Source organism: Diadema setosum, chromosome 13, assembly GCF_964275005.1.
Source record: "Diadema setosum chromosome 13, eeDiaSeto1, whole genome shotgun sequence".
In the NCBI taxonomy this organism is placed as follows: Eukaryota; Metazoa; Echinodermata; class Echinoidea; order Diadematoida; family Diadematidae; genus Diadema; species Diadema setosum.
The window spans coordinates 30,252,979-30,265,791 of NC_092697.1; the positions used below are offsets into that span (position 1 = coordinate 30,252,979).

The 12,813-nt window shown below is 41.5% G+C and overlaps 1 protein-coding gene across 1 annotated transcript in view; it reads left to right on the forward strand.

The window, feature by feature from the left end:
- Window positions 1-5,513: 5,513 nt before the first annotated feature.
- The window catches only part of LOC140236579 (A disintegrin and metalloproteinase with thrombospondin motifs 6-like), a 149,580-nt gene continuing 142,280 nt past the window's right edge, over window positions 5,514-12,813 (forward strand). The window contains exon 1 of the mRNA XM_072316505.1: window positions 5,514-5,664. Within this exon, the coding sequence (XP_072172606.1) occupies window positions 5,568-5,664 (97 nt within the window). The 5' untranslated portion in view covers window positions 5,514-5,567. The remainder of the gene's footprint in view (window positions 5,665-12,813) is intronic.

Consider the following 12,813-nt stretch of genomic DNA (forward strand, 5'->3'; position numbering starts at 1 on the left):
GGGTAAATAATCTAATATCAACATATGGACAAACTACCAAAACAAACAGGAAAGAAGCACATGACTTATGCAAGGCCTACATTACTTTATAATAGATTATCAATAGGTCTGCATTGACGAAGGGAGAAATTCGTTTGTTTATAGTCTGATATATGTATAGCCACTGAACAAAATACAGCAAATATCCTTGGAAAATAAAGTGAGTCGTAGGTGCATATACACAGAAAAGCACAATCACGTTGTTTGCACCGAAGAATAATTGGGTTTTAGGTTTCTCATAGTATTTATAGATGATCAGTACTACTATTATTACTAGTACTCTTAGTGATATCATAATCATCATCGTATCATTATCATTATCATTATCATTATCCTGTGATTCATCATTATTGTCACCATGACAACAAGGCCACACGCAACCCTTCTCGTCCGCGTTTGGACGTGTTTTGATCATTCGCGCCAAACTTAGTTTGCTTAGGATTAAAATGGCATGTCTGCGTTTGGGGACTCTCATCGCTAGGAATTACAATTTAAAGGCACCCCGCGTGGAAGAAGTTAACCCCCTCCTTAAAAATCCCATCGCGGATTTGAAAATGAGTTCTAGGGCTTCTCGTCCTCCGCGAGTACTTAAATGTCATAAAACACCGATCAACTCTTTAGGAAGGTATGCAGGATACAATGCATGACTCATCATTTCGCTCAATCATTATAATGTAACATGCTCGCAAAAACAACAAACCATACTATACATACTAACCGTGTCTGATGTGCTTAAGTTGTGGCTTGCTTTGTTTACATCGCGAGCTGCGTTGATTTGTGTAGAAGAGAACCAGCGAATGCTGGCTACACATCATTAGACACGACCAAACCACATAATACTATGTTCGAAGTCCTATTAAAGATATAGCCCGGGCTACAAATAAGGCACCGCAAATAACCACGATGATGTCCCGATAAGCTATCCAATGCCACGCGTTTCTGCCCACCCCCCCCCCCCCCCATTGCTCTTCACATATCAGTTAGAGCATTACCTTGTTTTTATTGTATATATTGATGAATAAAAATGGTAACAAAGACATCAGAATAAAAGAAAAAATACAATGTATAGGTATTCAAGCATTAAGAAAAAGCGTTTGTGGTGATCATGGTAGCTTAAATACGCACTTTCGTGACATAAACGGCCCCTTTCTGTCTGTCTGTCTGTCTGTCTGTCTTTCTTTCTTTCTTTTTTTTTCAGTTTTCCAAGAAATTCGTGTCAAGTCAAGGGAGAGGTCTACACGGGAAAAACACAATGCTGTGTGGTAGGTATAATTTGATGTGAAGAAGATCACTTCGCCCACACATTTTATACCACTATTCTACAGGCATATATACCTGACTTCAATCTCACGAAAGCAGAGAAATTAAATAAAAACTACATAAAAGGTCTCTTCTGGACATTCATCCACTCACTAACTCCATGAATTCCATGTCCAATTGGTAACTTTGTTTGGTTTGGTTTTTCTTTGAGCCCTTTCACTTGTTTTATTAAACAGCGTTACAGTCGACTTGAAGATGTGGTTGCATTTCCCTTTTAGGAAAACCAACGGACATTTATCAGTTGTTTCACCCGCTTCCCCCCTCATAACCATTTCGAAGACAACTTTATACAATGTGATAATACGTACAATGAAACTTCATGTAAATATAATTTGAGCAGTTTACAAAATTGATTATCCCCAAGAAAAAGCAAATACACTAAAATGACAATTCTCTTATGGTCTCCTTTATATTGTCATTCAATTTGAAGAACGTTATTTCCTTCTTTTCTACGGAAGAAAAAAAAAAACATGACAGGAAAATATCTATGGACAGACAGAAGTGAAATTCTCAGTGTTCTACGCAACCATCAAACTTGATTAATGACGGTCGAAATGGTGCCAATGTGCATGTACTCGTTTCTGCGTGGGTGTCTGTTTGCCTCGTAGTCCTCTTGCATGTTTATCGTCATATACGCAAAATGTTTAGGCGTTTGTCTAGCAGCGTCTGCACCATACCACTTACAGAATCAGTGTCAAACGAGCCGTTTTACTCAACATCGCGATTCAGTGGCTTTTCACGTGTTATTATGCCAATGATTGAGTACTCCATTCAGAAAGGCATGGAAAGGTACTGTAGTAGATATTCTCATCCCCAATAAAGAACTTTTGTGACGTCACACGACAATCAACCAATCAACAGCGAATATATATCTTACACACATACATCGCACACGCACACACGACGGTTCTCACTTCCTCGCGCGTGCGTAGTAAAACGCACAAAGTGTGGGTGTCGCTCCGCACACATCCAGTAGAAGTGGAAGCTATTGCGGCCGTTCTTGTATAGGATCTGTATGGGTCGTTTATGCGCCTCGCACGGGAGTGAATGTTGGGGACTGTCTGTTCAACTCGGGGAAAGCCTGTCATTGAGTGCAGAGTGTGTCGAGGAAAATGAACCTACGTGGCAGCGGAAAGCGCTCACTCGCTGCGAAGGAATGACAGCTGTGTAGTTTATGCATTAGCACTGGCAAATACAGGGAATAGCACGTTCGTACGCTGCGGCGGTCTCACCGCCAAGTGTAGTATCACGCCGGTACACCTGCTGCAATCACAGGTGGTCGGTGGCACCGTATCGTCGCGTGTCGAGTGAGTGGATAGCGGACCACAGTACTGGTGGTGAGCAACGTCTCTGCTCCTGGAATAGTGTGTGTAAGTTCTTCTGATCATACCTTGTGCTGGAAATTGAGCAAGAGATGTTTTAGCTGGAGACTATTTCATCTTGGGAGTAGTTTTCGTATCCAATCCAGGCCTGCTGGTTATTTCTACACACAAGAACAGAGTTATTATATCTCTTTTCTTCTCACTTCTTGAAAAAAATTCGTCGAACGTTGTGGGAGTGTGATAATGTGTTATGGATCCGAGGGAATCGTGGATGGGATTTTGTTGGCCTGTAAACGATAAAAGTCTGTTAGCCCTACGACTTATCAACCTCTCTCTATCTTGATCTGTGTATTTAATAGGCTCTGCATGTATGTGTGTTTATGTGGAGGTGGCATGTACATGACGCGTTCTTCCCGAGAGGGAGTGAGTGAGAGAGATTTTACACGCGTTAATGATCCCCCTCATGATGAGATTTTCCGCGGTGTTCTTCGGGAAGTTATCAGGATCCGGGCTTCCTGTTTGTATACTCGAGATCTCTCTCGCCTGTCAACCCGGGTGTAGGGCTTACCCCGTTTGCCGCTCGATTATATACACACGCCGAGTCGAGTCCCCTGACGATGACGTGCAGTGTATTATAGGGTTACTACGATAAAATTAATATCCCAATTTCTGTAAATAATTAGTGCTTTGTTTTTCTGCCCTCAAGGTCCGGCGCAGCCGAAGGGGAGCCCAAACCGTGGGTCATTTTTTTTTGTCGGTTGTCGATGAGAGAACCGCGAACTTAATGAACAGCAAATCTTAGGGATAACTGTGTATGTATTTGTGTGTGTGTATGTGTGTGTGTGTGTGTGTGTCTGTTAACGCTAACCGCTGGCAGGTCTGGGTATTGTTACAGACATGCATACATAACTATTAAAAAAAGTGTCTGAGATCACACATGGCAAACGGTCCGGTCATTGTATCCAATTCGACACTCCAGCGATCAAAGGATGCGATCTGTAATAATAATAATAGTGGGGAGAAAAGTATACATTGTGTGCTTGTATTATGATTTGTCATTTTTCCGCCACTATAGGGCTGATTACTCCGTGAACTATCGAAGTAGATCATGAGCTGGTTGTCCGGTGAGCAGGGGAGACGTGAGAGAGGAAGAAGGGAATTTGATAAAGGGTGAGACAGAGAGGGTCGAGGGTGGGGATAGAAAGAGAAGGAGAGGATATATCAAACATATTAAGATTGGTGAGTAAACATTGGCTAATCTAGCCTTCTCCGAGTCTCTTTTCTTCAATGTTTACATTTCGAAATGTCGATCCCTCTAACGTTTTCGTTTTCGTTTCTTTCTTTTTTTTTCTCTCGTGTTCTCTCGGTTGTTCTCTGCAGGAAATTTCGGGCACGAGGACGGCTGGATAGATGCAGGCAACTTTGGGAATACCATTACTACTAGTGCGACAAGAATCATAGGGCCTACCTGGTGGATTGTGAAACGTAGGCCCTATCAGATCGTGACCTCACCCTGCCGGGACTGAAGCCGGTCATCTTGCAGGGGTAGTCGGGGTCATGTGGATCATAATTTCACCCGATCGGAATCATTATATACCAAGTTGAATAGTAGATGGTATAAATCTGTCTCGCTGTCGGCGGGATAATATTGCACGTGAGGAGCATTTGTGCTATACGTTTTACTGCAGGGTTACAACCCACGCGCGCTTGAACTGAATCCACGGACATTTATCGGAGGGCAGAGTTTTGTGTGGCAACACAGTTCAGAGAGAGAGATCGGACGGAACACGGCGTTTCCTCTGCTCTGCCATTAGCCGGGGGTTGGAGGCTCGACCAGGGTGGGACCAGCACGTTGAACCACAAGATTCGCATAATACACTGCAACGCGCGCTGTCGCGATTGACTTCTGGAGTATCACTGACCCCGTAGTGTGGTTGTGGTGGTGTCGTGCATAACAGAACGTGCGGGAGATTTCTGAACCCAGAAAGACCCTGGATCATTAGACATCATCTTCTACTTCTGTTCCTCTTTCTCCTCCGTCGTGACTGTGCAGAGGAGTGTGTTTCTGGGTCAATTTCTCGTCCGTAGAGATTGAGTCGAGAGGGCAGCCAGAGTATCGGAATGGCGCAGAGAAGGTGACCCCTGGGGTGTCTTGGATGACTTGTCACACGTCTCCAGGTGTGTGTCGGAAGAGAGAGGGATAACGCGACCCTCTGCATCCCTGCTGCTCTGTGGAGGGACAAGCAATGACCTCTGAGGGGGTGTACGCTCTTAGCTATACCCCTCATCTCGGAAACATAATACATAATACTCCAGTTTTCATTGGAATCATATTGATAGGATGTGTTTAAAGTGATCCTTTTGTTATAAGAGGAAGGGAAAATCCCGGCGGATGTACGAAAGAGCCTTCGAAGTTTCTGAAAGTTTTCACCGGGCATATCATTTCTTGTCTTGATTTCTCGGGAATCGCGAGAGAATAGTTACGAGAAAGAGAGCAAAAGGAGGAAAGAAGGAGAGAGAAAGAGGGAGAGAGAGAGAGAGGAGAAGAGATTGGTAGAAAAGAGAGGGATTTGAGCTGTTACCTTTGATAAGCCATTGAATGCTATTCGCGAGTTATCTGTGGGAAAAGAATACCGGAGCGCCAATTGTGTCGCGATTGTTCCTCAAGCCCTTCAAATGCCACCAAATAAGGGTCGGGAGAAGTCGTTGTGATAGACCCCACTCACTTACTCGCTTACCCTTCCAAGGATTAATGTAGCGACGCTTGTTATTTTTGGAACATCTATGTGTGATTACTTTCCATATCCAGCTTCCGCGAGAGGATATAAGCTCGGGCTGTCGTTTGTTTGTGTCCTAATGAATAGGAACTGTCGCAGTTAAGTCGCCATGGATATAGCAGATATTGCGTTCATACTGCTGTGCCTTCTCGGGATCTTGACGCAGTGCCTGAGTGGCAGGATAATCCCACCGCCGCGTTATCACGGTAAGTGTGAACACGTCATTATTACCACAACCCGTATAAGCTAGTCTGTGAGTCTAAATGCTTTTAGGATCGCGCCTCATCTTGTATACGATGGCAAATACATACCCAGACAGCAAGACTAACGCACATGGAATCTTATTGTCTTTTGCCTTGAACTGGTCACACTGATAAGGACTCGCTAACAACGTTTTCGAAAGGTTCTTTCAAACAAAAATACAGCAGTGAACGGTCTATATTGTTTACAGTGATCAGGACTGGTATAAACAGGGAGGTGGGAAGAGAACACCTCTCTGGTTCTCTTCCCACCTCCCTGGTATAAACAAGCAGGTGCTATAGGTTAGGAGATCTACACCTCCTTGGTATGATCCCTGCAAACTCCCAACGAGTTATTGTGTTGCTCGGAGCTAAGCTGGTTTGTTCTTCGAACTCTTTGCTGCAATTGCGGTCATTACCTCCTGCAACAGAGCCTTCAAAAAAGGAAGAATAATATCACTGGTATGATAAGGTGAAGACGAGGCACACGATCATGCCACCAAACTGTCGTTTGGAAAGGGCGCGTATGCTATAAGAAAACTAAATTAAGAGCGAAAGTTTGATAGGATGAAGAATATGATTGACTGTACAAAATGATGTCTTTGGAAACTGGTAGCTTTTGGCTTCGTATTTGTTTTATTTTCATTTATAATTTGTATATATATATATATATATATATATATATATTTTTTTTTTTTTTTTTTTTTTTTTTTTTTTTTAGGAGGTGGGTGGTTTGGAGAAAGGTGGCGAAGTGGAAGGGCATTCAGTCGTGCTAGCCAGTTGGGGGGGGGGTGGTTAAGGTAGAATGTCGGAGAGAGATGGAGGGGAGGGAAAATGAAACTTTAACCCCACCTCCATTTCTACATTATATAATTAAAAACGCAAATTTATATATGTGTGTGTAATTGTGCGTGTGGGTGTGTGCGTTTGTTGGAAGTGGCCGATGTGGAAAGTTCATGCAGCTGAGTACCGAAGCAATTGTAAATCTGTTGAGCCATCCTTGTTTGTCCCTCCTTAAGCCCCCTCTACCCCAAGCTTTGCAGATTGGTTCTGGAGTTCCCTACACCCTTATTCAGAATCCCTTCCAAAAATCACGCGAATCTCATTTGTAATATGGGCTTATTGTGCCCTTTGAACGACAATTCATGTTTTTCTCTGTCGTCCCTTGATCTCAGTTGAATTCATATGGCATTTGGCGCCACGATTGACTTGATCGGAATATAGCTCGATTACAAAGCGACTTCGGGAGTTCCTCCCCCCCCCCCCCCATGAGATTTCGTGAAGGGATACATCCATCCTGTCCTGTCATAGGGATGTATTGTGGAAAGGTTACGCAATGACCTTTAAGATACGTCTATTCATGCTGCATGGATTGTCATTTTAGGCTAAAATTAGGATGTTTTTAGTGCTCTGCATGGTTTTTGTTGTTGTTGTTGTTGTTTTGCAAACATGGTATAGTTGAGTTTGAGAGTGTCAGGTGATCAGTGTAAGTGTCAGTGTCAGGTGATCATGACCACGCCCATTGAAGCTCCCCCTTCTTCTTAGCAACTAAACGCTGTAACCAAGGAAATTTAGTTAAGCTCCTTGCTGTAACTGTTCCTTTATTTGTTTCGATCACAAGCCGAATCCTGCAGTGATTAAAAAATGAACCTGGTGAAAAAAAAAAAGTAGCCGAAGACAGGAAAAAGGCTGATGTTGAAGAACTGAGGATGAAAGTTCAGATAAGATGAAGAAAAAGAATGTGACAAAAAACAAAGGAACTGAAGTGAAGATAAAATGAAAAGGAAATGGGAGAAAGAAGGAGACAAGAAGTTTAAAAAAGTGGAGGAAGAGAAAGAAGAAGAAGAAGGAGAAGATGAAGGAGGAGGAAGAGGAGGAGGAGAAGGAGGGGGGTGAGGAGAATTGGAGGAGCAGGAAAACCGGTGTCGCACGTGTATTAGCACGCCCCCGCACGCACTTGAGCAGACAAAATATGATCCGGCGAAAGTATTTCGGGAAGTGATAGGCCGTTATTTCTGCGGCGGGTGTTGCGTTTCGGTCGGCAGTGTGGGGCTGCATAAACGGGGGGTCAACCCGAGGGGTCGAAGGGTAAAATACGATACTCGTCGGGTGTGAACTTGAAGGGTGTAATTCCTGCTCTTGCTCTGAGAAGGAAAGGCTATTCGAGAAAGAGAGTTACGCCGTGACTCTCCGGTAGCTTTAATCCTTTTGTGGCCATCCACTTTTGACAGAGGCCTCCCAATGAAATTTAATGAAATGTAGATGTATGTGTTTATAAAGACAGCTATAAATGTACAACAAAGCAGTGAGGTGTCACGATACCTCATTGAGCAAAGCAAAAGAAGTGAGGTTAAAAGGCATATCAAGTATATAGCAGATTACCGACAACAATGCATGACGCAAATATAATGTGCCATGGCCCTTTTATCAATATATATCACGCTGGCATTCTTTCTTTTTTCCCCCAAGATCTCATTTCTCTAACGTATTTTCCCTGTTATCATGCTGTTTTACTGTTGTTTGTTCAGAGGTCAATAAAGTGCAAAGTACCCAATGTCTATAGTTAACCCATTGAGGACTACCTGATATTACTATATTAGGCCTATATAACACAGACCTCCCATTTTAGACACCTGTGGGAGTTTGATGTGCAGTGCGGGACTCCTCAACGTGCTTGATTCAAGCATGGACCTATGGGTCCATGATTCAAGTAACAGTTTTTGTTAGTACAGTACCCTCGGTGGTTGTTTTCAGCGTTGGCAACGGAACCTCAACTGTTATGGGGGAAAAAAAAAAACAGCCCAAAAGTTCAGCCCCACGTGCATCTTGGGTAGAAGGAAATTGGGTCACCGCAGTGAAAAGTGAAAAGTGAAAAGAGTTCGGGAGTAATGCTGATATAATTATAGCGATGGATGCATTGTTGCAGAGGTATACGCGGCGAAAATTGCCCATAATCACTCTCTCTTGTTATAGACAGATTGTAAAGCGTGTTACGTATTTACTGACCTCGAATTAGCGGCGAGACGCCCAAAATGATAGACTAATCTAGGCAGAGATTCATTACACCCAACCCCCCCCCCCCCCCCCATACCCTTTCGTTACAAGAAATGTGCATTCAGGAGTCAGAAACATATGAATGCCCTTTCATTAGAACAATGTAAAGAGACCTTTCTGATAGCAATTACTATAGGTAAAAGTTTAGGCTATCCATTCAAAAAGTGAGTAAGTGAACAAAAATTTGAATCTTGTGATATCAACAATTCTTCTTCTTCTTCTTCTTCTTCTTCTTCTTCTTCTTATTATTATTATTATTATTATCATTGTGACTTTAAGCCAGGTATTTCACTCAAATATTGATACTTTAGGGTTGTTTCCAAATTCACTCATTTTTCACTGATATTCTATACAAAAATGAAATATAAAACCATTTAAGAATATATACTACAGAATATATTTTTAAGTCCCATCGTGTTCAATTACAGAAAGTCTGACAGGTGTTAGTGACAGTATTTTATCGTAAGCACACCCTCCCACCCCCCCAAAAAACAACAACAAAAAACAAAAAACAAAACAGGAAGAATAAAAAACCAACACACACACCTGATAAAAGGGCAGATGAGCAGACACATCCATTTTGTATGTTTGTTTAACGTATACTTTAATGTATCATTCGCAGACTTACAATGAGCTACTTCTTACGTTTTGAAATAAACCCAACAACAACAGCAAACAAATCAAAAAGGCTTTTAATGATGTACCATAAATAAAGCAGGCGGATGACAGCATCTATCGTTCGAAACGTATTCCCTAAAGCATCTTTTTATCTCTGGCTGTTTGTACTCACAAATGGAAGAGACGAAATGGAATAAAAAGCAAACCCTCTTTTTCTTTTTCTTTTTTTTTTTCATCCCGTTTGCGATGCATACGGATATAGCAGACTATCTAGTCATCATTTTGGTTCATTGTGTGTGTGTGTGTGTGGGGGGGGGGGGTTATTGAGGGAAAGGTGAACAAAATGGGGAAAATGGGCATTATGTCTTCGCTTCTGTTATTGTACCGAGTTGTAACGGCGTAAAATTCCGAATGAATAGGGTATTGTCGGGGCCCCATGCGTGGCAAAATACCCTCTGATTTATGATGGGGGGAAACTCAAGCTCCATATCGCGATTTCTAGTACTCTTCTCCTCAACTTGTCTGGGGGTATTATTACAGTGTCGCTTTAAAATGAGACGATGCTATAGCTGGCGTTACACTTGCTACTGCCTACCAGACCGACAAAGTATGACTTTTGTATCAAATTCAATGCGAAGATAGGTAAAAAGGAAAGAAAGTACTGCTGCACCCGCCCGCTGCACCGTCAATTTTATGTGTGTGTGTGTGTGTGTAATAGTAGGGTCTATGTGTGTATAATAATGTGCGTACATGGTTGTGTGTGCCTGCAGATGAATGTATGAATGTGTATTATGTAAATACATATGTATTTACGTGTATATGATTATTATGATATGCATGCAAATGTGTATGTACATGTGTGTATGTAAGTGTTTGTGTATGTATGTATGTATGTGTGTATGTATGTATTTTAAGGGTGTATTTATGTATGTACTCTTACCTATTTGCAGTGCCACTGACTCGCCAGACTCGACTAGACAAACTGACCTTCGTATTCTTTGCTACTGCAGTAGTTGCAAAATGGGCAAAGACAAAAACAAACAAACAAACAAAACAAACAAAAAAAAAACACCTACAGAAAACCTTTTACGTACATGTGTACAATACGTACCTGCCAATTAAAGGATGGAGTTCACGAAATTCTACATATTATAGATTTTCACTGTAAAGGGCTCATGTTGAAAAAAAAAATAATCTTTTTGCGGTTATACTAAATTGAGAGTTCTATGTGGTATCATATCCTGTTTTTCATCATCACTAATTTGACGAAATGAAACTTACAGTCTGCGGCAACTTCGTGTGCACTGGAAATAGATATTGTTGCACGATCTGTTTAAATTCCCATGACAATTACAATAGAAAGAGGATGCTATTTTGATGGGTCTTTTTGGGACTTGAAATTCACTGAATTTCTTCTTTATTTTCCGAACGAGTACATGGTAATAACTATTTGTCTCACTTCGCTCCCATTCGATCGAAACTTTCTCTTCTGCAGTATCGCAGACCGCATTGTTTCCCGTACGTGATTCATGCCAACGAGCCGCGATATCTCTTGTCATTATATAACGTTAATGAAGACGCTGATAATAATGGTAATCATGATGATGTTGATGATAATACTGGTATACATGGCGATGATAATAGTGATGACATGACAAATATATATCCAACAATAGAAGAAGGAGTTGTGGTATATCACTATTATCACCAGTATAGCGTTGTCAGTCATGCTGTGGCGATGATCATGATGAAATTGTATTTTATAAGCATTATCATCATTAGCATAGTAATTTTGTCATGACTACTACTTGTGCTACTACTACTACTACTATTATATACTACTACTACTTTTATTACACTGCTACTACTACATCGACACTAGCACTTTAATTACGACTATTTCAAGGCAAGACTTCAGCTCTTGCTAGTTAATGTGATTACATACATAATAATAAACAAAAAATGTTATTTCAAGGATTTTCTGACATTTTATGGGGATTGTGAAAATGATTGTGAAAATGTTTTTCCTTGTAGGAGATATTATGACCCAGAGTTGCGTGCAGACTGAAAATTGGATGAGGGGAGGGGGTGGGGTGAGGTGGAGGACGAGGAAGAAGAAGAATAAAGTGGAGGAGGAGGAGGGGGAGTAGGATGCAGGGGTATGTGATTAGGCAAAGTCCGGGTCGTCTTACAGCCGTCCTTGCCAAGGTGTTTTCCAGTTTTCCACTGTACGAGTGGGATAATTCAGAGGAAAATTTCATTTGCTCGGTCGCTCTAGGGCAAATTCTAATTCTTTAATTTTTTCCCCTCTACTACAAAAACTTTGCTGCATCACTGTTCTTTGTAGTAGTACTCCGCGGCGAAAGGTGCTAATACAAGGGTGTAATGTGAGCGGTATTTGGTCGTACATCATCATTAAATACTGGAGATTAAAGGAGCTCGTATCACATCGCAAGCCCCACTGACCTATCTTGATAAGCTATAAAGATCCCCTCTGTCTTATGAAGATGTAGAACTCGTACGAAAAATGTCACTTTCGCACGAAATATTTACTTGGAAAGAGCAATCGCCGGTTAAACTGAAAATGAATGGCCCCTCCCCGATTGCTTCCAAAAGCAACGCACAGATGTTGGAACCGCGCTTATGGTGAAATTTAATGTGTAATAGACTGTTTAACTGTGAAGTCCTGGATCTCCAATTTATTTTGATTGGTGCTGTTTTCTTTTCTAATACATTTTATTATCCATTGTTTGTGTTTGATATCGAAGGATAAAGGTATAGCAAAACCCTCCTATGTTCGATCTGATTGTTTTAGTTGTGGAATTCTCAATAGCCCTCCATGTTGTCGAATTTCTACCTGAATCTTTAAATTGTCAAGTCATTGTAGAATACTAAAGCCTCTATTTCTCTCTCCGGCTAGCAGAATTTTATAGATTACGATATTCGATGAATTCTGCCAGTTCTATCTAATATTCCTCCAGGATCAATGTAGTGAAATTTAGAGATGCCAATTTGACTTTAACATGTTTTGTACAACAAAATCAACAACACAAATTCTTCGTGATTTGATGGGTCAGACATTGCAAACGAGTTTGTGTTGCTGGTACGCTTGTTAACAATGAATGACACAATATTTGCATAAGGAAATTGAGAGTGATAAATGTATCACTGACGTACAAGTAGTGTGTCTATATCATGAACTGCTTTTGGAGGGAGGAAGTGTATGGAATGTACTGGTACCTGCTGGGTACCTGTGAAATTATACACGAACACGCGTAGCGAGAAGTTGTTAGCCCATGTGCTGTCGAATCACGTGCACCGTATGAAGCAGTTTTATTGGCTGTGAACTCACGGTCGAGACTTTCGACAGGTGCATAAGCTATAAGACGTGATGAGGTTAAGTGTTGTACAGTCACTCTGCTGTCTGCCATTCGTCACTTTTGC